The sequence below is a fragment of the Lipomyces japonicus genome (genome assembly GCF_038497905.1).
Source record: "Lipomyces japonicus strain CBS 7319 unplaced genomic scaffold V1514scaffold_4, whole genome shotgun sequence".
Classification (NCBI taxonomy): Eukaryota; Fungi; Ascomycota; class Lipomycetes; order Lipomycetales; family Lipomycetaceae; genus Lipomyces; species Lipomyces japonicus.
This window is the reverse complement of record NW_027117816.1, coordinates 244,046-269,380: the sequence shown is the minus strand read 5'-3', so window position 1 is coordinate 269,380 and position 25,335 is coordinate 244,046. Positions and strand designations below refer to the sequence as shown.

The window sequence follows — 25,335 nt, the reverse complement described above, 5'->3', positions numbered from 1 at the left end:
CGAACCCAAATATAGTGTACAAAAGTTATACTACCAAAGAGAATGCCCAAATTCAGTCTGATGATCGGCGTGATTTGAATTAATTCAAATCTCAATTGCGGGCCCGAGCGTCAACTTTGCAGAGCTGCAGGAACCGTTTACCCTGCTTGAACTTTTTTTTTACTTACTTGTTGTTTTACATTCCACAAAGTAAATACAAATGCAATGAAATTAAATGAAACAAACTATTTCTATTTAATTTACAGACTCTTTTGCCTTTTGTTTCTCATAATAACGCTCGACAAGGTGGCTAATTTCCATCACGACCTCGACCGCGATGAGCAGGATGACCATCCATTCCAACCTGACGCTTTGCTGCTCAGACAAGTGTGATTTCAAAATCGAAACCACTTCAGAGACATAATCCAATTTTTTATTTAAAATTGCAATGCGAGGTGCGATATCTAAGTTTTTGGAAACCTGCCTGTAAATTTGTTCCAATTCTGGTTCCGACCAATACAGGTCCGGAGTTTCGATTAATTCGGAATACAGGTTGAGGTTGCCACGCAACGCGAGTAACTCGCCAGTTTTTTTTAAAACTTGCCTGCCCGAATTAACTGGCAACTTACGACCGGTGGCCAACCGGTCTGTAATGTCCCTGATGTTTTCAATGTAATCTTCCAACCCGTTTTCCAGCACGGCAAGCTTTGTCGACCGGGCAAGGCCGCTGGCAAACGCGGCCATGTCAAGAATCTTGTCCGGCCCGCTAATGCAGATGGTTTCACCGTCCATATAACTGCGACGGCTGTAGCCTAAATCTTGTGATTGTAATGATTGCTGGTCCTGTTGCTGGTTTAGTTGTTGTTGGTGAGGTTGTTGCTGTTGTTGTTGTTGTTGTTGGTGGTGGTGAGGTTGCTGCTGTTGTTGCTGTTGCTGTTGCTGTTGAGCTTGTGAATGTTGTTGATGTTGCTGTGGTTGTGACGATGATTGTGATGGATAAAACGGATTATGATGCGGCAATGAATTTTGCAAAGAATCAGACGACAGTGCCAAATCAATTGCAGGTAACGAAAAATCTGGCGGATCGTAAGGAAGATTGATAAAATCCATATCTTCCGATTCCCTGATCGCATACGGCCGAATCTCGGCAGCCACCAACAGGTCAGCCAATTCGATGGTTTCAATCTCAGTCATGCCAAACGTGACTATTGAACCATTACTTAATATGAACGCGTCCGCTTTTGCGCCTGACGAAAGCGGGTACGTGGCATGAGCCACTTCTTGAGGCAACAACATGGACGAATTTAAATGACCCAGGTGATGCAAGTTTTCCAAAACTTTGGGCAAGTCATAAGAATCTGCCACGGTTAATGCCACGCATGGGCTTAACTTGTTGATTTCAAACTTGTTTCTAAAACTTGACGGATGGAAATTGATCGCGTTCTGTTTTGGTGGTCGTTGAGGAATGATCCGACGTAGTGATTGCTTGGTCGTCGTTCGCACGGCTGATTTGATTCTTGCATTATTTTCAGCCGCCATCGTGACTGAACATGACGTGGCAAACGTCCGGCCAGGACAACAAACCTGCCGGCTGGCAAAGATGCCGACAGATCGCGACGTTGTGGTGATACCCGATATTAATGAAAATCCAAACCCCATTATTAATTTGTACTCATTGAGTACATTTTCTGGTTAATCAAATTAAATATTTGTATAATCTATGTTGATTTTTTGTACTTTTTACAATCTCGGATTGCACGGAACGAAAAAAAATGTAAATTTATATTTACTACTCGATGGACTTTTTACGCTTCTTTGCACCGGGTAAACACTGAGCAAAGTTTCGAACGAACAATCACGGTACAAGTACACGTTCACATCTCCTCCTTGTTGCTGTTGTTGATTCATATATATATATAGCATATGAAATGCTGTCACGATGGCGGCGGTAAAGAAATCAATCAAGTCGTCATCACTAGACGAACTCCGACTGGCAGCTCTCAAATCACGAGCAACCGTGAAACCGCAACAACATGGCAAAACAGACGATGATGCAGACCCGGCCGATGCGGCCACGGTGTTGAAAGTGGCCACTGCTGAATATCATCATCATCATCATCATCATTATAATAATAATAGTAATGATAGCGATACCATCAGGCCGGGCCCGATACTGGACGCGCAACGGACGGCGGATGCTATTACTGCGCTGGCTGAACTGTCCAGAGCCGGGTTATCATATAACGATTTGTTATCGCATGGCGACCTGCATCCACAATTTTTGAATATGTTACTGGGCACGCCGGCCATGATTGAACAAGATGTCGCGGCAGCAGGAACGAATAATGGTGGGAGGAGTAATACCAATAATAATAATAATAATAGTAGTAGTAGTAGCAGTAGTATCAATCACGACCATGATGACGGCCGTGCTGGTGGGGTTGGCGAGGGGGGCAATTCTGTCGTGATACCTAACAATGAAGAATTACTACATCACAAGGCAGAATCAGCACTGCAAGAGTTAACAATCAAATTTGGCATGCGTTACGGTGACCTGGTTGAATTGGGGGGCATTCATCCATTGTTTTTGGCACAGTTGGTATCACAAGCAGCATCGATCTTGAACCACGACGGGGGTCACGAGTTATTGCAAGAAGCCATGGAGGCAGTCAAGCAAGCGCAGAGGTTGAAAGATCTAGAAATTGAACGCGAAGCTCAAGTTGCAGCAGCAGCAGCGGCAGCAGCGGCGGCGGCGGCGGCGGCTAAGAATGCAAGCAACGGGAATAAGCGTCAAAAGCAGCCAAAATCCAAGAATCATGCCACCAAGCCAATACCTGTGCCGGTGGCCGTAGCGCAAGCAAGGGGCTCGCACTCCCCACAATCCACAAACGCTGGTACGGTGGCAACCCCGGCAACGAGCACACCAACAACAATGACTCCGGCCGCTATAGCAGCAGCACCTGCAGCACCTGCAGCACCTGCGGCACAAGTTTCGCTCACATCTACAACGTTCTCATCACTACCTTCTTCATCATCATCATCATTATTACGGATCAAACGGCCGACCGCGATGGACATGGTTGAATACAAGCAAAAAAACCATGCCATTGTGACCCGGTTTGGCAGTGATCGAAACCATGAGCGATTTGTAATTGATATTAGTAGCGGTGACGAATCCGAATAAACAAACGCCACCATTAAAAGAATGTAAAATAACATTTATACTACTATATATAACATAGCTGCGATGTGCTAGTTATGTTTATTTATTAATTATTATTTAATTGTTTTTAATCAATTGCGGGATATAGAAATATAAAACAACTGGATGGAAAGACGAAACATGCGCAGTCGTCCAAAAAAAAAAATGCTTACGCGTCCCGCTGCTGATGACGCGGTTTTCCTGCAATCGCAATCCGTAAACGCGCATTCAGCCGTGCGATGAATGAATGAACACTTTGCATTCAAAACGCCATGTCGGAGATTTTTTTTTTTTTTTTTTGGCAAAGTACTCTATTTATATATTCACTTTGGGGGATCCGTACCGGCTGGTATCCGGAAAGAAAGAGAGAAAGAAGGATATAATATATATAGTTCTATAAAGAATTTCACATTTGAACTCTAATCTTCAATCCCGGTTCAGCTTTACAACGACTTCAAAAGGACGGCAACAACCTCGAACGAACGCATGTGGGCTTTCTTTTTTTCTTTAGTTATCATTTTTAATTAGGGTATTATATACCGTAGCATCATTTTTCACAATTTTTTTTTTTTTGTTTTTGTTTCAATAATTTACTTGGGGACTGGTTCAGATGAAGAACGGCAAGGCACGTTGTAATTTTGAAATATTACCTGCCACGATTGACATTGTTGGCGACATGATACGGTCGGTCATGTCTGGTGTCATTAACAAGTCAGAGTTGCATGAAAAAGGGCATTACCGTCTTCATGACAATGACAATGATGATTATTATGATAACAGCAGCCTGGCAACCATTACCACGTCAACGACCACGGTCAAGAAACAATGCAAGATTAAAAAGACCTTGGCGAATTTTCAAATAAATTTTGCATCTGAAAATCCAGAATTCAATATTTTGAATGAAAAATTTACCGAACTGACAATTACAATCAAGCCTGCAATTGATCATCTTGATATTTGTATGCCTTTTTTTTTTTTTTTTTTTTTTGGGTAACCCAATTAATCTATGACCATAGCTAGCTTTAAACCTGAACCAGGTTATATTCAAGACAAGCAAACTGCAGATTTGAAAATGCAGCAACGACAGCAAAGACGGCGGCGGCGAAATCAAAAATGGCAGGACAAAAAAAATTTGGCAGTGACCGTGTTGGCCAAGCTTAAGATATTCATGTTGCAAGTCGCTGCCAAGTCGCACGATGTAATATCGTTCGCAGCTGAAAGTGGTCTTGATTTTTTAAATCATCATCATCATCACGATGACATGATGATTAATACCATCACGACATCTTCAACCTTGCCCACCGGTGGTCATGATGATTTTGCCGGGTTCATTGGGAGCAAGACCCGATTTCATCAAAATCAAGTTGATTATCAATTTTTGGATGACCTGATTCAATCTTCACGTACTTTAACTGATCATGATGATGTGAATGAAAAGAAATCTCACAATAACGATAAGCCAATCGTTGTGGCAGATAGGTCAACTGGGTATTCGTTTGATGATGAACAAGAACGAGAAAATGTGGAAAACGATTTTGCATTCAGTCACGACGATTTAAACCCCGTACTTGATGACTCGCATGCGGTCGAGCAGCCAAATTTGGAACAACTGTACAAAGCGGCAGAAGAAGAATGCGGCAAGCAGAATTCAAACTCAACCATCACGACGACGCCGGTAGTGATGACCAACAATAACAACAAGCCAGGCTTGACAAACATGTTTACGACATTTTTCGCGCAACAAGTTTTAAGCCGGCACGGGTTTCAAGGTTCATTAGATTCGCCTGCCGCGGTGGACGCGTTTAATCAACTTTTGCAATCATCCCAAATTTCATTATTTGACCACGCATCCTCCGTGGCCACGATCGCTGCCGCGTCTTTATCATACGTTAATTCGCAGCAGCAATCGGCATCATCATTGGTTGGCAAAGACGGACGTGTTCATGTGAGCCATGCGAGTGCTGCTGGCATGTCATTAATGCCGATTCATGCTGGCGCGGGCCCAAATCAGTGGATGATGGAGCCGCCTCCGTCACCACCGTTGGAACCAGCAGATGATTTCCTAGCCGACACGTTGGAACGGTTTTCTTCAATTCAAGGCATTCAATCCGTTTTCCCGGGACTACAACCACCGCAACAGCATTTACCATCATCATCATCATCATCATCATCATCATCAGGCCAGGCAGGGCCGCCAGGCATGTGGACGATTCCAACCGGGCCAGATGATCCAATGTCGATCGCCCGACTCACGAATATGGAGGATACCGAGTCTCCAGCATCACGATCATCATATTTCTCGATTAGCTCGTTGCTGAGTGATCATAACCCGGGCACGGCCTGGCCAGCATCATCATGGCAATCACCCGGCTCATCATCATCACCATCATCATCGTCGTCGTCTTCGTCTTCATCCGCATCTCCATCCGACGGTGACACGTCATCCACCAGTCACGAACCGTTTTCGCAGGCAAGCAGAAAATTGGCCAGGCAGCAATGCCATGAATGCCAGGGCTGGTACGCAAACCTAACCGCGCATCGTGCCACGCACCTGGCCGTGTCATCCCGGCCGCACGCGTGCTCGCAATGCGGGCGTGGGTTCGCCAGGGCAAACGATTTGTTTCGTCACGAAAAGACGCACGACGGCGCGGCACCGTATCTGTGCCCGTTCTACAATCACGATGACCACCAACATGATCATCATCATGATGTTCATGATGACCAACAACATCCTCATGTCAGGTGTCATCCTACAGGTGGCTTCAGCCGGGGCGATACTTACAAGAATCATTTAAAAGCAGTCCATTTCGCTTACCTGACCGGCACGAGAAAACGGGACCGGCCAAGCGCGGCCGGCCGATGCCGGGCCTGTGATCACAAGTTTGCCACGGTTGATGAATGGCTTAGTGATCATGTTGAAGTGCAAGACCCGAAATGGCGATGCCCCGGTTTGGCCAGCAAGAAATGACTTACCCCTCGTCATGTTATACAATTTTGTTTGAATGAATACAGTTTAAGTGCTTCTGCTGCTGCTGCGCCTCCGCCAAAATTATATTTTTTTTTTTACCCCGCAATTAGTCACATGACCTGCACGGCAAACGTAAAAACGTTCTGAACTCAATTCCCCCCCTCCCCCGCGCCCCCCAAACAAAAACAAAAAAAAAAAAAAAAAAGTCAAATGCGGAACGCGCGTGTTGCCATATTTAGAGTTCATTGGTTCATCCTTTGGCTGGCGCCGGCGAACAAAATTTTTTGCTTCCATTTTGAAAATGCGCAATGAGTCATGCACTATATAAATCGGAGCACGTGTTTTTGCGCTATTCGTATTGGGACACGTATTGGGAAAGTTCACACTCAGTCACGATGAATATATATTTTGGGTTACGGTTACCAAAACTTGGTAGTGTAGTTTTATAAGTAGTATAGTAATAGTATATTCTTTTAGAATAATTTCAAAATAGAAAAAAAAACAACATAATCTTTTTTAAACCCCTAGTCCCAATAGCCAATACAAAAAAAAAAAACACAAAATCCCAATATCAAAAAACTCCATCATAAAAACATGTAAAAAAAATAATTGTAATAAGCCCCTGTCTAATTCATGCAATGAATTTTCTTTTGATTTTTTCTTATTCTTCTTATTTATAAAAAGGACTACCGGGTTCCAAAAAGGAATGATGACGGGTTCTTCGGCCGCATGTGGTCCTGGCTCTGGGCAATGTGAGGATGACCATGACTGGCATGTGAAGGGGATGATGGCACGACACTATTATGAGGATGAGGATGATGATGATGGTGACTGCTGCTTATGCTGCTGCTAATGTTCAAGCCCGGTAATGAATCCAGCGCCTGGACCTGAATGGCGGACGACCTGCGGCGCGACTCGGTAGCGTATGATGAATACATGGGCAGCAACGTTGGCGAAGCCGATGGCGACGGTGAAGGTGATTGCGATCGCTTAAGATCTTCAAGCTTGCAATGCTCCGAGCAATAGATCGAACCCGACGGGCACACCTTGTCGCATACGAAGCAGTAGTCTTCTAACCACATTTCTGTCTATTGATCTGATCTGGAGATTGGGATCGATCCTTGAAATAATGAGGAACCGTAAAAAAAAAAAAGGCGGCTAGATCAGCAAAGGAATGCTAAAAGAAATATTTGATTGATCTGTGAAGAAAGGGAAACAAAAGAAAAAAAAATTGATTTGAGAAAGCGCGGGGAGGAGGAAATTTATATGAACTGCCTGGCCCTGACGAGTATGAGTAACAACAGAACGCGAACAAAAAACGTGCTCGAAAAGGCTTGCAACCTGTTCCAAATGGCGCCAGCGATGGCGAAATCTGTCAGGGTAACTACGCCCCGTTATGTCATGGCCCAACGTCTAGATTATGTAACAGCATAACCGGCGAGGTGGATTAATCCGCAAACCGGTTGGGGCAGTCATCACATTATTACATTACATACGCAGCCTGAGATATGACGCAAAAGGCAACAAGAAAAAATTTTTTCACTTGTTATTACTTTATTTATTGTGTGAATCGCACCACCGCTATGACCATATCCATAACCTACATTACCTCATATGGTACTATGTACCCTTGATGACTCTTTCCTGGCTCCTTTTTTCGTGACGTTCGGCAAGAACCGGCCGACCTTTTTTTGGTAGGCCTTGTAAGCAGGATACTTGCTGGCACTAATCCATTCCGTAAACATTGTTGAGCCTTGAAATAATAATATATATCCAATCGGTCCATAGATTATTATTTCATCGTTAATATTAGTAGTCTCTTTGCTGCTGTTGGTTAAGAACACAGCCCATGCGTACGGAATGATCCAGAACATCTGCTCCGCCAAAAAATTGGCGTGACGCGAATAGGCAAACACGCCAGTGCTGCAAAACCCGTTGCATAATTCCCGATTTGTAAATTCGCCGTCACAATTTTGTTTATCATCATCATCATCATCATCATCATCATCATCATCTTGTTGCGGCGTGCTCGTTGTGCCATTTTTGGTGTGGAATTGCGTTTTCGCTTGTTGGAATCCTAAACACCAAAAAAAAAAACGACATTATCAGACATTGTAATAACATAACACGTAAGAGATAATGGAAAAAAAAAAAAAATTGTTGATGCAAATCATGCAATCTGTGGCTATCGCCCTTTTTCCACTTACGCCATTGCTTGTTATCAGTAATCGATTCGACCAATATCGCTGATGCCATTAACCCGGCAAAAATGGCATCGGGCACGACCGCAAACTCGTGCTGGCCAAACTTGCTAATCAGTAACCATGCTGGCTTGGTGATAAACAACAGCAACAGCAACTGTGTCACGCTGATAAACCCAATACTGAAAATTTGCTCGCAGGCCCGGCCCACGATGCTGCCACCGCTGCCAAACACGTCTCTGCGCAGCACGATCCACCGGTAATCTTCAGTACCAGAATATCCTCCCTTGCGAGCAAAATTAAACGTTAACCGGATTGACCATGCCGATTGAATGATCAGCAACACGATCGTTCGCGCGCCCACGGCTTGCGTGGCACAATAATGTGCATGATAGGCATATGAAAAAATCGTCACCGTAGGCAGGATGGACCATAACCGGTCAACCTTTTAATATTTTAATTTTAAATTTTTTTTTTTTGTTTTTTTTACGCTCAAATATTTTTTCGGTATGCTTACTTGTGAATAATCCTGAGTAACCACGCCGGTCAGGTATACCACAATCATCAGCACCGAGTGCACGTACAATGCACTGGTGAATGACGGCGTGGTGCGATAAAGCTCGGCTATGGATGCCTGGCCCGATAATACTTGGCCTAATTGCTGCAAATCAATCGATGCCATGAGGTATCGTTAATTAAATAAAAAAAACAAGTTCAATTTACAATATACGTTAGTTATATATTATTTACGATTTCAAATGTCCGCGCCGCGTTCAAATCGATCGCAAACATGCCGCTGCCAACGTTCGATCGCGTCAATCCACAATACCGTACGTTGTCAATAATTGTGTATTTGTGTTCATAAAAATTTCATTTCAAAATAATCATAATAATAATAATAATAGTGCGCCGTTAAAACTGTCAATTTCAATCTTAATCAATAATCATAACCGCCCGCGCCTTGTAAACCAATATATAGATCAAATAAATTGACAAATAAATATACATATTAAAAAAAAAAGTATGCACATTGAATTACTGCCATATATGTATCATAAAACAAAAGCAAGCTGAATGCAACTCGTTTCGACTGAAGACAAAAACAATCAGTCTTCGTCGAACACTTCTTCTTCCACTTCTTCAAACTTTGTTTTCTGATCAAACGACGGCCGCCTGTACGACGACGACGATGACGACGACAACGAAGATGCGCTACTGATACTACTTCCGCCGTTCGAATTCGATCGACGTCGTTGAATGGCCGGATTCAGGTTGTATTGTTCCAGCACTTCTTCAATCTCGTCACCTTCGCGGCCCCAATTGCCCCTGCCGGCGCCATCCTTTTTGGACTTGTACGGCGGTTGGTCAGATGCCTGAAACGGTGCCTTGCCAAACAATCGGGGCAGCGTGGCCGATTCCGGTATTGCATGCGAATCAGCATGACCTGAAGAGTTGGTACGGTTCGTGCGGGTCATTTGTTTTTTCTTGTTCTTTTTTCTTTATTTGAGGAATTGGATGTTGTTGATACGCTAAGAATCCGGACCTTAGTTATATGAACAAGAACGGTGCAACAAGTAATGCAAAAACAAAACGTATGCAAGCTGTGTGTGATATGGATACCGCAAAAAAAAAATGAGATTGGCAGGGAACTCAATCCAAGTTATATATACTTGTATACAATTGACTTTTTCTTTTTCTCAAAAGTGGAGAACTGCCTTATAATACTTCATTTACATCTCAAGTTAGCCCATTATTCAATCATATTCCCTAATCGCATCACACGACCCTTTGAAAGCCCAATTCGGCACTCAGTCGTCGTCACTCTCCAAACGTTGAACCTTATCTGTTCATCCCCTCACCACCGCGGGTGCGGCTCTTAGTTGAGTCTTGCAGCTAACTGATGGCGATATTATCTGAGTCATCACCTTCCTTTGATGTAGTTATATTGTGCAATTTGGCAGTGCGAATAATTGGAATACTCAATTCAATAATCTGCTTCAATCCAATCGATTTTTTTTTTTTGATATCAAATTGGCTGATGTTGGGTTTGCTATTTTGTATTCTGGGCCGGCCGCCGGTGACGCAATAAACCGCAAGGGTTCATAGTTTACGAATAAGAAGTCATATAACGTCATTGTTTTTGGCGAGTTTCTATTTTCATCTTATAATCTAAACGCCCGCCCTTTCCCATTCCAACACCACCACCCAAATTTAAAAGTGTTGGGCCCCAAAAAAAAGAAAAAAGATAACAATAATGAATAACCAAAACCCTTTTTTAAAAAAAAAACAACCAATAGCACTCCATCATTGAAACCCCGGCACAATTTAAAAATCAGAAAAACCAAAGAAAAAAAAAAAAAATGCACATGCAATTCAATACATTGCCGTGCACAACTTGAAAACAACTTGTTTTGTCCAAAAACCAAGCCCCGGGGCCGGTACTCCGGTTTCAAACCCGTGGTTATCAATGTTTCCCTGATGACACGCTCTCACGCCTGGCCCGAGCGGCTGATGACGAGGATGATAATGGTGCCGACTGTACTGATGTCACTGCCGACGCTGCCGCGGCTGTTGCAACCGCATGAGCAGCCGAACCACCACCACCACCTGAAATCGTCATCCCACAGTCATTTAATTCTCGCGTGTTTGTAATGTCCAAACTCGTTGTCGTGGTCGGCGTCGCCAGTCCAGCTCGCGCCCGCCTGCTGGTTGCACCCCGACCCCGACCCCGACCCCGCCTGGTTTCAGGAACCGTGACCCCGGTGACCGGCGTGGTCGACGGCGGAATAATTCCCTCGCGAGCAAAAATGGTGCCAAGTTTATTTGCCGGCGGCGGTGGTGATCGCGACTGCGACCGCGACCGTGGTGGTTCAATTTCCTCATTTGCTCCAACATTGTCATCGTGTTGCGACTCTTCATGGCCACGTTGCTGAGCACCGCCGCCTTCATCATCATCGTTGTAATTTTGCTGCAGGATAAAGTCTCCAATGTTGTTGTCTTGACGTGATTTATCAAAATATTTACCAAGAATGTCCAGCACGTACGGAATCGTGACCACGTTAGCTTGCCGTCCCCAAATAATATCCAAGTGTTCATGATCCGGAACCGGGATGGCTTCAGCATGAGCAGGCAATTCGGCCAACATGGCATCGATATCAACCAACGAGTCAATATTGCCATACAACAAATGAATCGGTGACCGAATGTTTCTGGTCGGGAACTGCGCCACCTTGTAAAAAGCTCGCCCGTACAATCTCACGGTCGAATTATGATCGTCATCAAACATTTGAAAGCACCGGTTGCGCATGATCTGAAACCAATGCACGACCGTCTTGACCGAAGTGAATGAGTACAGGTGGGCGTATGCGGCCAATTTTTGATCAAAATCAATATTTTGGCCGTGCCAGTCAAACAGCGTCACCAATGATCGGTCAATCAACCTCACAAACAATGGCGGGTACATTATTGATTGCCAAAAAACCGCACTCGATAGGATTGCACGCCGACCAAAGAAAAGGTACATCAGTGTTGGTGATGCTTTCACGAGCGAGTCGACAAAGTTTAAATGAATGCCTTTTGGCGCCATTGCCGGTGCCAGGCCAATAAATACCTTGACCTTGTCATTAAGCGAAGGATGGATCGATAATGCGGCAAAAGCTTGCGCCGTGCCCTGAGAAAATCCAACGTATGCCAACTCGGTCGAACGTGTGGTGTCGAGAATGTAATCAATTGTGTTTGGAATATCAAAAATGGCAAATTCTTCCATACTAAAATTCCAAAACTGGAATTCATTCGGATTTCGAAACATGTGCTTTTTCGAATACTTGTTGCCCCTATTGTTGCCCAACTATGCATGTCAATTAAATGTTTATTCATTTTTATACATCTTTTATGTGTTTATGCTTACCCAAACGTCGTAGCCTTGGTCGGCAAGTTGAAACGGCAGGCAATGATCCGGAGTGGTCATGCAAACCCAAACTTCTGAATTCATCAATAATCCATGATGCAAATAAACGACCGGTTTGCTCGATGCTCCGGTCGTGCTTGCATTTTTTTTGCCTCGCAGTCGATGAACGCCCAGCAAATACCCATCCTCGGTTTTGACAATATGTTCTTCAACTTCGTATGCAAATAATTCACAAATGCTTACAAAATCATTAGCATAAATTAATTCACGCACTATCGTTCGTTGCTTCGTGGCCAAAGACGGCAGCAGGTAAGCGTATATGCGCTCAGTAAACAAATCAAATAATTGAATCACGGTCGAGGGCAATAACGACGTGACGAACCTCAGGACCGATTCCAGCACGACCAGAACGAGTCCCAAGATTAACGGAACCCATTCTAACGATCGTAGTCGGCCAATAAGCGGTAACGGCATGCCTGATTTTAACAAAAAGTGACCTTTGAACGTATTACAGTGATTTAAAAGAACATGTTTCGAATTACGTACGTCATCTGAACAAGAACGCACATGCCATCACTTAAAAAAAAAAAAAAAAAAATATAAAGAATTTCCAGTAGCGGTGAAATCGCCACCGAGTGTCACCTTTGAAAATTCAACCAAATCATTTCCGGCCCTCGAAAACAGAGTTTTGTGCCAAATTTGGATACATTTTTGTATTTTCTGTCAAGTATAATATATAGTATCACAATATATCAAGCAAGGGCCGTGCCTCTTGCTATTAATCTGCTTCAAAAAGAACAGTTAGAATTTAATCCTTTGTGGAGGGTTTTTTTTTGCTACGAATTCTGAAGAAGCGGGGGATTTTTTAATTGTTTTTTTTTCCTTTGTTTATATATATCCTTTGTTTGGGCTTGCTTTGAACGGATCGCTCATAAGCCGGTGCTGGTTGTCGTTTTTTTTAATTACTTTTTTTGCATTGAAGAATAATTTAAAGAGTATGAAAAGGTCATGATGAACGGCAGTGCTTTTCCTCATAGTCAGACATTTAATATTTCTCCTCACAGGTATGTTGTTGTTGTAGTTGTGCAAAGCGAGCGAGTTCAAGGCCAGGGCAGTAATCAAATAACTAATCATATGCAGCGGGCGATTTCAACCTCGTTCAAGATCATTACTGAGAAGGCAACCGGGGTTTATTTTTCGATTAGTCTTGATAGCCTTGCCGCTCAGTTTTTTGCTTTTTTTTTTATCACCAGGTTTAAGATCATTAGTCGTGCCATCGTTTGGTGCCAACTTATTTCATGATGACCCGTTAATCACTACCGTACATCATTACGATTTATCATTATCAACCGGTTCCGGCAGGGGATGGGAACGCAACGAACGCGTGCTGCTATGCATTCCATTACGTGACGCCGCGTTGCACCTGCCGTTAATGTTTTCGCATTTGCGAAACCTGACATACCCGCATTCGTTAATCGACATGGCATTTTTGGTTTCAGATTCAAAAGATGAAACCTTGTTTTCATTAAATTCTCAATTGGAACGATTGCAATCCGATCCAGACCCTTACCAACGATTTGGTCATATTGATATTTTTGAAAAAGATTTCGGTCAGGTTGTCGGGCAATCATTTTCGGATCGGCATGGGTTTGCAGCTCAAGGACCACGTCGCAAGCTCATGGCTCGAGCTCGAAATTGGTTGTTATCGGCATCATTACGACCGGAGCATAGTTGGGTTTATTGGCGTGATGTTGACGTTGAAGTCGCTCCGGCAACCGTGATTGAAGACCTGATGCGTCATAACAAGGATGTTATCGTTCCAAGTTAGTAGTCAACCCAGAAACGTGTGTTTTAATATGTACAGTTTAGACTAATTTTTTTTTTTTTTTTTTTTTTTAGATATCTGGCGACCATTACCAGACTGGCTTGGCGGAGAACAGCCATACGACTTGAATTCATGGCAAGAGAGTGAGACTGCGCTGCAACTTGCGCAGACTTTGGATGAAGATGCAGTCATTGTGGAAGGTAGGTTTATTGATTTATTGATTTATTTTATTTATTTATTTATTTATTTATTTATTTATTTATCTGTGATGTGAAACAGGATATGCCGAATATGCAACATGGCGACCACATCTTGCATACCTTCGAGATCCGTATGGAGATCCCGATGTTGAGATGGAGATTGACGGCGTGGGAGGGGTTTCAATCTTGGCAAAGGCCAAAGTGTTTAGGCAAGGTTCACATTTTCCGGCATTTTCGTTTGAACGTCATGCTGAAACGGAAGGATTCGGCAAGTTGTGCAAGCGCATGCATTTTAGTGTTGTCGGATTACCACATTACGTGATTTGGCATTTGTACGAGCCATCGGTGGACGATTTACGACACATGGCTGAGATGGAGGAAGAACGGATCAGGAATGAGAAAGAGGCAGCGAAAAGGGCACGAGAAGAATCGGAAGCGCAACAAACAGACGCGCAAGGGTCGTCGTCGTCGTCGGCTCAACAAAATCCCGAACAAGAAGCTGCAAGTGAAGAAGTGCAAGGAGGCGAATCTGGTCCTCAAGCCAAGCATGACCCGGGCAAGGACGGGCTCGACAATAAAGAGGAGGAGAGGACGCCAGCAGCAGCGCCAGCAGCAGGTGGTGTTGGTCGGGGTGGTGCGGCCGACGAGTAAATTATACAAAAATACATTTTACTTAGTTTTGATATAATTTTTATTTATTTTTTTGTTTCGTACATTATTAGTAATATTTATATCCGGTTATTATGCAACTGTTGCAAACTGCATTATATAATATATGTGGTTCGTTGCCAACGAGACGTCGTTAGCGGGCCGGCAAATGCGGTGCCGAGCAAAGATGCCGTCTTACCCGCTTCATGTGCGCAGCGGCGGGCGGCCTTTGCCATGCAACAATAGGACCTTGTTTTGTTCAAGCATAACAGGCATATTGTTCGTTATAGCATTGTCATCATGGTCTTTGTTCTGTCATTTTTTGACAAGTGTCATTTTTGGTAGGAAATCATATTAAAATGAAAATTAATTCAATCCGAGTATAGAAAAATCAAGGGTTGGAACTGGAAAAAAAAAAAAAAAAAATTTTTTTGGGTGCGCGCACACGACGGCGCGCTTTAAGCTTAAAATTAAAAACTTAAAATCCAAACAATGGCAATTGGTTTTAATGTACAAGTTGCCGATTTTTGAGAAAATCAAGACTGGGCTTTAATTGATGGAATAAAATAAATCTTTTAATTTTATTTTATTTTTTTGGTATTTTTTTTTTTATGTTGGAATGGTTTATGAATGACTGGCTGAGGAGTCAAGTCAGACGAGGTCCGGGTGGTGGTGGTGACAAGGCCTGAGGAATTCGAGGTGGCTCGCGCAAGCCTCTAACATGAAAGTGTACTTACTGTGTGCATTTGGAGTGCACGATTAAGTAGGTAAAGTTGCCCAACGTTATTTGGTATAGTTAGCAAATGGAAAACCGGCACGGATAGCTATCTATATATATAATGCTTGGACCCGTCAGGTTTTTATATATTTTTTTTCTCCTCTTCGGTTCTCCATTGCGTTTTCAATTTTCAATTAAACATGGCGGAAAACCAATCCAGTTCTTCATCTTCGTCACGTAAGGATGATAGCGAATCCATCACGTCAGCACATAAATTGCAACAAGACTTGCAAAAATCTCACCAACCTTACCTGCATTCAGCCAGTCATGAAATCTCTGCATTAGATGCTGCCAACCTGCCCATCACGGTGGCCGAGTCCAAGGCTGACCTGACCGAATTTACTTCGCCTACTAATGTCGGGTATATTGCCAAGGACGACGGGTTTAAGCTCGTCACGTTCACGCCTGGTGATCCTGAAAATCCAAAGAATTGGGCCAAGGTTTATAAATGGTACGTGACCTTGACCGTCGCGTTGTTATGTTTTGCCGTCGCGTTCGGGTCGGCCGTTGTCACTGGTGATTTGTATGGCGTGGCCGACCAATTCCATGTGTCTCTTGAAGTTTCCATCTTGACCGTAACCTTGTTTGTGATTGGCTTTGGTAAGCACTTTTTTTTTTTTTTTTTTAGGCTAATGTTTTAACTTGGACTTGCAGGCGTCGGTCCATTGGCCTTTGCACCTGCTTCTGAATTATGGGGGCGCAAGATCGTGTACGTGTCCACGCTGTTGGTTGCGCTCGTGTTCATCATTCCGTGCGCGGTGGCCAAAAACATCGGCACGTTGCTCGTGTGCCGATTAATCGACGGCATTGCGTTTTCGGCACCCATGACACTCGTCGGCGGCACGCTGGCCGACGTGTGGAACAACGAGGAACGCGGCACCGCCATGGCCACGTTCTCTGCCGCGCCGTTTATTGGCCCGTGTGTTGGCCCAATCGTGGGCGGATTCATCGGCGACCATGTGACGTGGAGATGGATTTATTGGGTCATGCTCATGCTCACCGGTGTGATTTACGTGCTGATCGTGTTCACGATCCCGGAAACGTACGCGCCCGCGATTTTGAAGAAACGGGCGGCCAAGTTAAGAAAGGAGACCGGGGATGATTCGTACGTGACCGAAGCTGAACGCAACCCGAAGCCGTTGGGTGAGATGATGAAGATTAGTCTTTACCGGCCGATTATTTTGTTGTTTGGTGAACTTATCGTGTTTTTGATTTCCATTTACATGTCCGTGATTTATGGATTGCTGTACATGTTTTTCTTTGCCTACCCGGTCGTGTTTGGTGAAGGTAAAAATTTCAAGAACGGGCCGGTCGGATTGATGTTCATCCCCATCGCCGTGGGCGTGATTATTTCTGCGTTGATTGCCCCGTTTATTAATCGTCATTACGTTTCACTGGTCAAGAAACATAACGGACGACCGCCAGCTGAAGTCAGGCTGATCCCGATGATGGTTGCATGCTGGCTAATTCCAATTGGTCTTTTCATCTTTGCCTGGACATCGTATCCTCGCCTGGTCTGGGTCGGCCCATGTCTTGCCGGCCTGCCGTGCGGTCTTGGATTTTGTCTGTTGTACAACTCTGCCAATAACTACCTGGTTGACTCCTACCAACATCATGCCGCGTCCGCGCTCGCGGCCAAGACCTTTTTGAGATCACTTTGGGGCGCGGCCGTGCCGTTGTTCACGATTCAAATGTACCATCGGCTGGGTAACGAATGGGCCGGATCGTTGCTTGCGTTCATATCATTGGCGTGTTGCTTGATTCCTTACCTTTTTTATATTTATGGTGCCAAGATTCGATCGTTTTCTAAATATGCATATTCTCCTGAGGATGAACAAGCCGAGGAAGATTTCCATCCGGTTGCCAAGCGGCCGGGTGAGAAGGAGACCGCATAAATGAATATTTAAAAAAAGCAAATAAATGTGTATTTATTCATTCGCCTCTTGCGTTGTTGTATTCCGGCGTTAGTTCTAATTCTTTTTTTTTTTTTTTTTTAATTTCTCTCTCTCTTCTTTTTGTTTTAATCTGATATACTTACATATTTTGTTTTTTTTTTCGTTTAATACAGTTTTGCATTAATTTTCAAACGTTTGAGAGTTACGTCCTGTTCCGTAGGTCAATTGCCGAAACAGCAAATAAGTAAACAAACAACGGGCGCATGCGGAGTGGAAGGACATATATATATACATATGTATGTATGAGACATATAAGATATACGCTATGCTATATATAGTTACTGGTGGCCAGGAATTGTAATTTTGTCTTCAAATGCAAATAATCCAACGTTTTCGAGCTCCGGGTGAAGCAAATAAACGTTTCGGGCGCAGAAACAGGCCCAGTTTGGGAACAAATGACGTCAACGCGTGGAGATTATTAAACCTTATTGCCAATAAGACTCAACGGCACGCCGGCACCGAGTATTGTGTCCGCCATTATACACCAGCATTAGAGTTTAAACCTCTTTTGCCGCCGGCTGTCGGCTTCTGGTTTGTTTTTGCCTCCCCCCTTTCTATGCCAATACAAGCCATGCACAATGACCTGTTCGTAATCGTGTAATGGCTCCGGTGCCGTCTTTGCCGCACTCAGGTGCTGCACATATATATATATATATACCCCCTTTGTTCTGTTCCGTCATTCACCATCAGCTAGTTTTCTAATATCTCTTTGTGTCCGTATACTTTGCATCACATAATATGGGTTCATCTTCTGAACAGAATCTCGGTTCTGCTTCGCCTTCAATAGATGAAGACTTTGTAGGATCGCATCAACCATACCTGCATGCCGCGTCATCACACATCGCGCCGTTGGACGCGGCAAATTTTCCCACCGCGGTCGTCAGTTCGCAAGCTGACCTGACCGAGTACGTGTCGGCCAACAACCTGGGCTACGTGGCCCGGCCCGATGGTTACAAGATTGTCACGTTTAAGCCTGGCGATCCGGAAGATCCCAAGAATTGGTCCACCGCGTACAAATGGTACTGCACGCTTTGCGTGGCCATGCTGTGCTTCGGCGTCGCGTTCGGCTCGTCCATCGTTACCGGTGACATTGAAGGCGTCATGGAACAATTCCATGTGTCGCAAGAAGTTGTTATCCTGACTGTCACTTTGTTTGTGGTTGGATTTGGTAAGTTGTTTTTGTTTTTTGTTTATTTTTTTGACTAATATTCGAATATAGGCGTCGGCCCGTTGGTTTTCGCACCTGCTTCTGAATTGTTTGGTCGTCGCATTGTTTATCTTGTCTCTATGGGTTTCGCAGTCGTGTTTGTGATTCCATGCGCGGTGGCTCAAAATATTGGCACCTTGCTCGTGTGCCGATTAATCGACGGCATTGCTTTTTCGGCACCCATGACCCTTGTCGGCGGCAGCTTGGCAGACATGTGGCGGGACAAGGAGCGCGGGCCAGCCATGGCTACATTTTCTGCTGCCCCGTTTTTGGGCCCTTGTATTGGTCCGATCGTGGGTGGATATATCGGCGACACGGTTAGTTGGCGATGGATGTACTGGGTCATGCTCATGTTCACCGGCGTCATCTACCTTTTGTTTGTGTTCACGATCCCGGAGACGTACGCGCCCGCGATTTTGAAGAAACGGGCGGCCAAGTTAAGAAAAGAGACCGGTGATGATTCGTACGTGACTGATATGGAACTCGATCCCAGGCCATTAAAGGACATGATTGTTGTTTCGTTATCACGACCGATCGTGTTGTTGTTTAGGGAGTTGATTGTTTTTTTGGTATCCGTGTACATGTCCGTGCTGTACGGATTACTCTACATGTTTTTCTTTGCGTTTCCGGTCGTGTACGGTGAAGGCAAAGGTTTCAAGAACGGTCCGGTCGGATTGATGTTCATCCCGGTCGCGGTCGGCGTCATCATCTCCACCTTGCTGGCGCCGCTTGTAAACAGGCACTACGTCAAGCAAGTGGAAAAATACAATGGCCGGCCACCAGCGGAAGTCCGGTTGGTGCCCATGATGTATTCATGTTGGACCATGCCGATCGGTTTATTTATCTTTGCCTGGTCATCATATGACCGGTTATCATGGGTCGGCCCTTGCCTGGCCGGATTACCGTGCGGCATTGGCTTCTGCCTGCTTTACAACTCTGCTAACAATTACATTGTCGATTCATATCAACACTACGCCGCATCCGCATTAGCTTCCAAAACTTTTATGCGATCAATTTACGGTGCTGCTTGCCCCTTGTTTACGGTACAAATGTATCATCGGTTGGGCAAGCAATGGGCTGGCACGTTGTTGGCATTTATTAGCTTGGGTTGTTGCCTGATCCCGTTTTTGTTTTATTTTTATGGTGCCAAGATTAGATCGTTTTCTAAATATGCTTATTCACCTGAGGATGAAATTATTGAGGACAAGGTTCATCCATCATCTCTTGAAAAGAGTCCAGCATAAATCAACAAAAAAACAAAAACAACAAAAACAAAAACAAAAACAACAAAAAAAAAAGATTTATTACCAAACTTTTTTTTTCAACGAATTGGGACGTTTTTTTTTTTTTGGTGTTCATTGGGGCATAAATTTTATAGACATTAATATAATTAAAAACTGTAAAGCATGTAAAATGTATATAATTTCATACAAACTAATTTTTTAAAAAAATAAACACTTATTTGAAAACAACAAATTATACTTATAACGCAATATTAAAAAAAAATAAAAAAAAACACACTCACAACAAAATTAAAAAAAATAAATAAAAGTTTAACATTACGTATATGTATATATGATTCATCCCATCCGATTGAACTTTCTTTAGAAGAAATGCTTTAAAAAAAAATAATAATAATAAATGAAAAAATATCCCATCACCCTTAGACAAATACCAAAAAAAATAAAAAGAAAAAAAGTAGAAAAAAAAACATCAATAATGAGAAAGTAAAAAGAAAAAAAAATCTGTAAATAACGCAATAGTAAAGAGTAGTATAGTAGCACCGCAAAACCATTTATATACCAATTCAATGACAGGTTTTATTTAACGATTTCCGACTGAAATAAAAAAAAAAAAAGAAAAAAAAAGAGGGCAAAAAATACAACACAAAACTAGCAAACAAAAATCAAAAAAAAAACGTAAAAAAAACTGAATGTTTTCTTTAACACTTGTTACTCCTGTCCAAATCCAACCGTTTCTTCAACTGCAATGGTAAGTTTTTGAACCAAATTATTATAATCCTTATAAGGTGGCAAATCCACGCGATTAAAACAGGTATGAGATTTTGGTAAATGCTGAATCTCGCCCGATTTTTCAATCGTGAACCGGCGGGGACCGTCAGAACCTTGCAAATCCTTAAATCCGTTAACCGGAATTCGTGACGTACCCGTAGTGAATTGCAGTAATCTTGATTTCTGTTCCGCATCCCATGTCCTGACGCACTATACCAAAAAATTAGTCTCATTAAACCACCAAAAAAAAAATTCAAAACTGTGGTCACACGTACCTTCCAAAACCATTGAATAACTTCATCGCTTTCAGAATATCCTCTATAATCCGTATGCTTCTTCCAATCGTCAACATCGATATCAGCAATTCCACCAATCAGCAATTCCAATTCACGTTCGTCAAACACGTTAATTAACTCTTGGGGAATCAATTCATTAAATCCTGACATAAATGCACGAAATTGTTCCTCAACTCTTTTAGAAATTCGCCATTCGGTAATCAATTCAATGTATTCTCTCTTGTTCTCGTTCGTCACCGGAATATTTCTGCCATCCGGTTTTAAATCAACCGTAACCAACTCTCCAAATCGATCATCTTCAGTCGAAAATGTTAATTCAAGAATGTCGGTAATGTCGTTATCAAGCGTCCAGCTGAGATTGCGATAAAAATCTGCATCAACTCCCTCCATGTCAGCCAAGACAACCCGCTTCTTTAACATCATTTTGTAAAAAGCACCAATAAAAAATGCATCAAGGAATCGACGATGGAAAATTGCAAGACCAACAACTCTTCCAATAAACTTGAAGTAATTCAAGTGCTCGGGGTTAATGCCAGAGTGAGGATTTATTTGAAGCGTATAATTGTCATGAGCAGAATATTCAAACAGGCAATAAAATGGGTTAAACATTTCGTGTGATAGCAAAAAGAAAAACTCACGAGACACTCCACCGTAATCCAGGCCTTCTTCGCCTTCAAACTTAATCATTAATCGTTTTTTCAAATCCTGTGGTGACTGGCGCATGATCTCGGCATATGAATCTTCAAAAATATGATTTCGGCGCACTTTTAGGTGACATTGGCCTGGCAAACTTCGTAATGCCGGCTGAGACCGGAAATAAATAAGTTTTCTTCTAAAGTCTCGCTTGTATTGTGGCACGTTTTGATCCAAAGATGAGGGCAAACGAGGATCATCCCATGTGGTTGTCTTTGTATTGTGATCAACGAAATACACGCGAGCAGTGTTTGTCAGGCGCATTTCCCACCCGCTCGGTAGCGGTCCGAGTTGGGATACAGGCTGCTGCTGAATGGTAGTGTTGTTAGTGTTTGGACCATACATGCGAATATACTGCTGCCTGCGAGGGTCGACCCAGGTAGTTGTACGAGTATTGTGGTCAACAAAATATGTACGACCTTCAGGAGTATGACGTTGTTCCCACCCTGGAGGAAGCTCGCCCAAGCCAGCAGTTGTCGCACCCGTGGCCATCAATTGAACTGCATTAGCATTCGTTGACACATTGGCTTCGGATGGTTGAGATGGAGAATTAGCACGGGATGCCTGCTCTTCAGGAAGACTTCGGTTCTGATGACGTTGTCTCTCAATCTCAGTCGTTGTTTGCAAATTTTGTCGAGCTTCCGATTCATTAAGATTGCTGGCCGGCCTTGTCCACGTGGTCGACCTGGTGTTATGATCAACATAGTACGTTCTACCCAAGTTGTCCGTACGTCTTTCCCAACCAGGAGGTAACCGGCCGTGTTGATCTTCAAACGAGCTGTACACTCTGTTACTGCTTGCTCCCGGACCGCCACCGGTTGTAGCCGACGGAGACGAAACATTAACGGCTGCGGCTGAATGATTATTAGCAGAGCTAATAGCCGTGTTTGCAAGAGCAGTATTAACTGTCATCTGGCCAGCACGAGGAGCTGATGAAGCTACTGGGCCCGCTCTATTAGATGCAGAAGAAGATGTTGCTCCGTTACTGGATGATGATGATATGGCATTATTGGCGGTCAAATTAGGCGTTGAATTTGTTGCCGACCGAGCATTAGATGACTGAACATTTGTCGATAAACTAATAATTAATTTCCCGTGAACAACAAGGTTGTCGTTGGACTTCTTGAGATCACGGGTTAGCATTTCTTCACCGCCAAGCGATAGATCAATCACATCGCCAATTCTGATATTGATGACTCCTAAAAATCCTTGGTCCTTTCGCTTAAATTTCTTCTGATCGAAAATCTGGACAGCCACAATACTGGACTCGGTAACATTGCTAGAAATCAAATTGGCGTTTAGTACACCCGCAGAATCACAACTGTTGTAGATAAATACATACACGTCAAACGTTTCATTCCAATATGGATTAAGAGTCTTTCTAATCACAGACGTTGTATGCGTCTGTTCTCCATCGACAGTAATTACAGCAAACGGATCGGGGAAGCCTGCAATGACGCGGCGTCAGCATACACGAAGATAGCAGGACCGGCAAGACAAATACATACGAAAAACTTCACGTTTATATAATCCATCAGCAGCAATAACTAGGGGAAAAAACGGGTTAGTCCAAAAAAGCCAATAATATGTGCAAAATACGTCACACATAAAAACGGAACACGATCATACCGGTAACGCGCAGCTTTCGAGTCCTGATGATTGAGTGAAGGTCAGCCAAAGAGGGAAAAAAAAAGCCAAAATAAAACAAGATTAAAAACATACGCAGAAGACTCCGCAGTCATGATGCCTGCAGAGATGTAGAAAAATGTAAAGGGAAAAAGACAAAGAGGAGTGATAAAAAGGCGCCTTATGGGGAACAGAAAATCGAGTTTGGTCTCTCAACAGGAAGAAGCGGGAGGCGAGAAAAAAGTAACGCTTAGTTATTATGACTACATTACTACTGTTAGCTAGCCGCTTAAACAGGGGCTGCATGCGCGAAATGCCGCGCGCTAATGCGGAGTAATGATTCCGTGTTAATGGCACCAGGCTTAGGTGCCGTCGCCCGGGTTGATTGGCATTATTAATAATAGAACAAACACGCTTAACTAACTAACCATGCATGCTACAAGTAAAACTAAATTAGTTGCAAGATCATGTTCATATTAAAAAATAACTGTTGTGTTGAATACGGTTACAGAAATATCGAAATATGAAATATTTTAAAGCGCCCAGTCAGTTGTTATGTGGCGGTATTGATTCTTACATGTAAACAGCAGCAGCATAGCCGCTGTCAAAAGTTCCCTAGTCAGTCAGTTAGCATATAAATATTATAACTAGATGTCCTACTCTTTGACTATATTCTAGTGGCATGATTGCCGTTTCATTTTATTCTTTTTTTTTTATTTTTTTTAATGCGAGAATTGGCAATTTTTATCTCTATCTTTTTCTCATGTTCTTTTTTTTTATTTCTCGCTATATGGTGGCTCTTCAATGTTTCTTATTATTCTTCTTTTATCCATTTATTCACATGCCCGTCCCTTTCTTTTAATTCCATTCCAGCTCACCGCTTCACGCAAACAAACCTCTCGTGCTAAACCAGTCAAAACGTTCAATCAAAATTAGTATGGAGCAAATCCTCCACGTGCTCGGCCCCGGAATCCTCCTCGATAACCACCCCTTGGAACAAATCCTCCGCGGCCTCGGAATCCTCTTCCTCTTCCTCTGCCCCGAGCTGACAGGCCTGGGATGTTTGTCCTCTTGGGCACGACTTTCAGATTTCGGCCATGGAACAAGCTTTCATTCAACACCAGAGCGTTCGCGACAAAGCTCGGCTCGGCAAATTCAACGTAAGCATAACCCTTGGGGTGGCCAGTGAACTTGTCCAGCAAAATCGTAACACGGTTGATTGTTCCACAGCTTTGAAAGTGTGCTTGTATCTCTTCTGGCGTGGACGAATAATCCACGTTACCCACGTATATACTTCTCGCATCCACATCCTCCTTATCCTCTTTCAATTCCTCGCCCTCTTTTTCGAGAGTTTCCTGCATTTCCCTAAGCTTGGCAGCTTCAGCTTCCATCTCAGCAACCCGTGCCTTCATGGCGTCAAGGTCATCCTATTCAACTGTCAGGATCCGACCCAGTTTACTTCAAAATCAAAACTTACCTGATTATCTGACATTGCTAATGACTATTCAAAATTTTATAATCGACTGATAATTAGAAATATATATATTAAATTGATCAAGTATGTGAAATAAATTTAATATGGTCCTGTTGAAGGTCCTCTGGAAAAGCTTCACGCAAAGAATATATCTACAAGGGTTTTCACATTTGCACCCGCAAGCCTTACAACAATTCTTTCACTTATTTCCACGTGTTTATAGTATTGAACCTTGCGCAGAATCAGCGCCAGCTTTATTATTTTCAGCACGTTATCAGCCCTACTAGAAAATTTTTGTGCATCAGCTAAGTGCTGAAGTACGCCGTCACCTGGTTATACACTATCGCGTTTAATCAGAGCGATA

At 43.3% G+C, this 25,335-nt stretch overlaps 13 protein-coding genes across 13 annotated transcripts; 5 read left to right on the top strand and 8 right to left on the bottom strand.

Annotated features, from left to right (window-relative positions):
- Positions 1-234: 234 nt before the first annotated feature.
- V1514DRAFT_275646 (uncharacterized protein) lies at positions 235-1,638 on the bottom strand (the record flags this gene model as incomplete). Its single annotated transcript, XM_066924904.1, has 2 exons — positions 235-784; positions 983-1,638. The coding sequence occupies 2 exons, from the start codon at positions 1,636-1,638 to the stop codon at positions 235-237; spliced, it is 1,206 nt and encodes a 401-aa protein (XP_066785579.1).
- Positions 1,639-2,420: 782 nt separating this feature from the next.
- Positions 2,421-3,300, top strand: V1514DRAFT_325148 (uncharacterized protein). Its single transcript, XM_066926560.1, has one exon. The coding sequence runs from the start codon at positions 2,519-2,521 to the stop codon at positions 3,161-3,163; it is 645 nt and encodes a 214-aa protein (XP_066785578.1). The 5' UTR covers positions 2,421-2,518; the 3' UTR covers positions 3,164-3,300.
- A 2,252-nt stretch (positions 3,301-5,552) lies between these two features.
- Positions 5,553-6,101, top strand: V1514DRAFT_270003 (uncharacterized protein; the record flags this gene model as incomplete). Its single annotated transcript, XM_066924819.1, has 1 exon — positions 5,553-6,101. A coding segment is annotated over one exon (549 nt), but the record flags the coding sequence as incomplete, so codon positions are not given.
- Positions 6,102-6,705: 604 nt separating this feature from the next.
- On the bottom strand, positions 6,706-7,444 carry V1514DRAFT_325144 (uncharacterized protein). The gene has a single exon (XM_066926559.1). The coding sequence runs from the start codon at positions 7,229-7,231 to the stop codon at positions 6,836-6,838; it is 396 nt and encodes a 131-aa protein (XP_066785576.1). The 5' UTR covers positions 7,232-7,444; the 3' UTR covers positions 6,706-6,835.
- A 246-nt stretch (positions 7,445-7,690) lies between these two features.
- On the bottom strand, positions 7,691-8,055 carry V1514DRAFT_325143 (uncharacterized protein). The gene has a single exon (XM_066926558.1). The coding sequence runs from the start codon at positions 8,021-8,023 to the stop codon at positions 7,760-7,762; it is 264 nt and encodes an 87-aa protein (XP_066785575.1). The 5' UTR covers positions 8,024-8,055; the 3' UTR covers positions 7,691-7,759.
- Positions 8,056-9,074, bottom strand: V1514DRAFT_325139 (uncharacterized protein). The gene is given in 3 exon segments (XM_066926557.1): positions 8,056-8,140; positions 8,153-8,795; positions 8,868-9,074. The coding sequence occupies 2 exon segments, from the start codon at positions 9,030-9,032 to the stop codon at positions 8,160-8,162; spliced, it is 801 nt and encodes a 266-aa protein (XP_066785574.1). The 5' UTR covers positions 9,033-9,074; the 3' UTR covers positions 8,056-8,140; positions 8,153-8,159.
- Positions 9,075-9,456: 382 nt separating this feature from the next.
- On the bottom strand, positions 9,457-9,825 carry V1514DRAFT_317886 (uncharacterized protein; the record flags this gene model as incomplete). The annotated part of the gene is made up of 1 exon (XM_066925862.1): positions 9,457-9,825. The coding sequence occupies one exon, from the start codon at positions 9,823-9,825 to the stop codon at positions 9,457-9,459; it is 369 nt and encodes a 122-aa protein (XP_066785573.1).
- A 648-nt stretch (positions 9,826-10,473) lies between these two features.
- V1514DRAFT_350202 (lipase) lies at positions 10,474-12,829 on the bottom strand. Its single transcript, XM_066929398.1, has 2 exons — positions 12,258-12,829; positions 10,474-12,197 (listed from the first exon to the last, which is right to left on the bottom strand). Exons 1-2 carry the CDS (start codon positions 12,729-12,731, stop codon positions 10,815-10,817), a joined length of 1,857 nt encoding a protein of 618 aa, XP_066785572.1. The 5' UTR covers positions 12,732-12,829; the 3' UTR covers positions 10,474-10,814.
- Positions 12,830-12,835: 6 nt separating this feature from the next.
- Positions 12,836-15,041, top strand: V1514DRAFT_325130 (Anp1-domain-containing protein). Its single transcript, XM_066926556.1, has 4 exons — positions 12,836-13,321; positions 13,398-14,080; positions 14,157-14,282; positions 14,362-15,041. Exons 1-4 carry the CDS (start codon positions 13,266-13,268, stop codon positions 14,931-14,933), a joined length of 1,437 nt encoding a protein of 478 aa, XP_066785571.1. The 5' UTR covers positions 12,836-13,265; the 3' UTR covers positions 14,934-15,041.
- A 368-nt stretch (positions 15,042-15,409) lies between these two features.
- V1514DRAFT_151108 (major facilitator superfamily domain-containing protein) lies at positions 15,410-17,693 on the top strand. Its single transcript, XM_066924501.1, has 2 exons — positions 15,410-16,308; positions 16,363-17,693. The coding sequence occupies exons 1-2, from the start codon at positions 15,849-15,851 to the stop codon at positions 17,601-17,603; spliced, it is 1,701 nt and encodes a 566-aa protein (XP_066785570.1). The 5' UTR covers positions 15,410-15,848; the 3' UTR covers positions 17,604-17,693.
- A 518-nt stretch (positions 17,694-18,211) lies between these two features.
- V1514DRAFT_325122 (major facilitator superfamily domain-containing protein) lies at positions 18,212-20,346 on the top strand. Its single transcript, XM_066926555.1, has 2 exons — positions 18,212-18,831; positions 18,883-20,346. The coding sequence occupies exons 1-2, from the start codon at positions 18,402-18,404 to the stop codon at positions 20,112-20,114; spliced, it is 1,662 nt and encodes a 553-aa protein (XP_066785569.1). The 5' UTR covers positions 18,212-18,401; the 3' UTR covers positions 20,115-20,346.
- A 33-nt stretch (positions 20,347-20,379) lies between these two features.
- Positions 20,380-23,712, bottom strand: V1514DRAFT_151348 (uncharacterized protein). The gene is made up of 6 exons (XM_066924502.1): positions 23,594-23,712; positions 23,501-23,523; positions 23,380-23,418; positions 23,214-23,319; positions 21,158-23,150; positions 20,380-21,092 (listed from the first exon to the last, which is right to left on the bottom strand). The coding sequence occupies exons 1-6, from the start codon at positions 23,611-23,613 to the stop codon at positions 20,823-20,825; spliced, it is 2,451 nt and encodes an 816-aa protein (XP_066785568.1). The 5' UTR covers positions 23,614-23,712; the 3' UTR covers positions 20,380-20,822.
- Positions 23,713-24,429: 717 nt separating this feature from the next.
- Positions 24,430-24,989, bottom strand: V1514DRAFT_346061 (uncharacterized protein; the record flags this gene model as incomplete). The annotated part of the gene is made up of 2 exons (XM_066929252.1): positions 24,430-24,924; positions 24,975-24,989. The coding sequence occupies 2 exons, from the start codon at positions 24,987-24,989 to the stop codon at positions 24,430-24,432; spliced, it is 510 nt and encodes a 169-aa protein (XP_066785567.1).
- Positions 24,990-25,335: the final 346 nt, after the last annotated feature.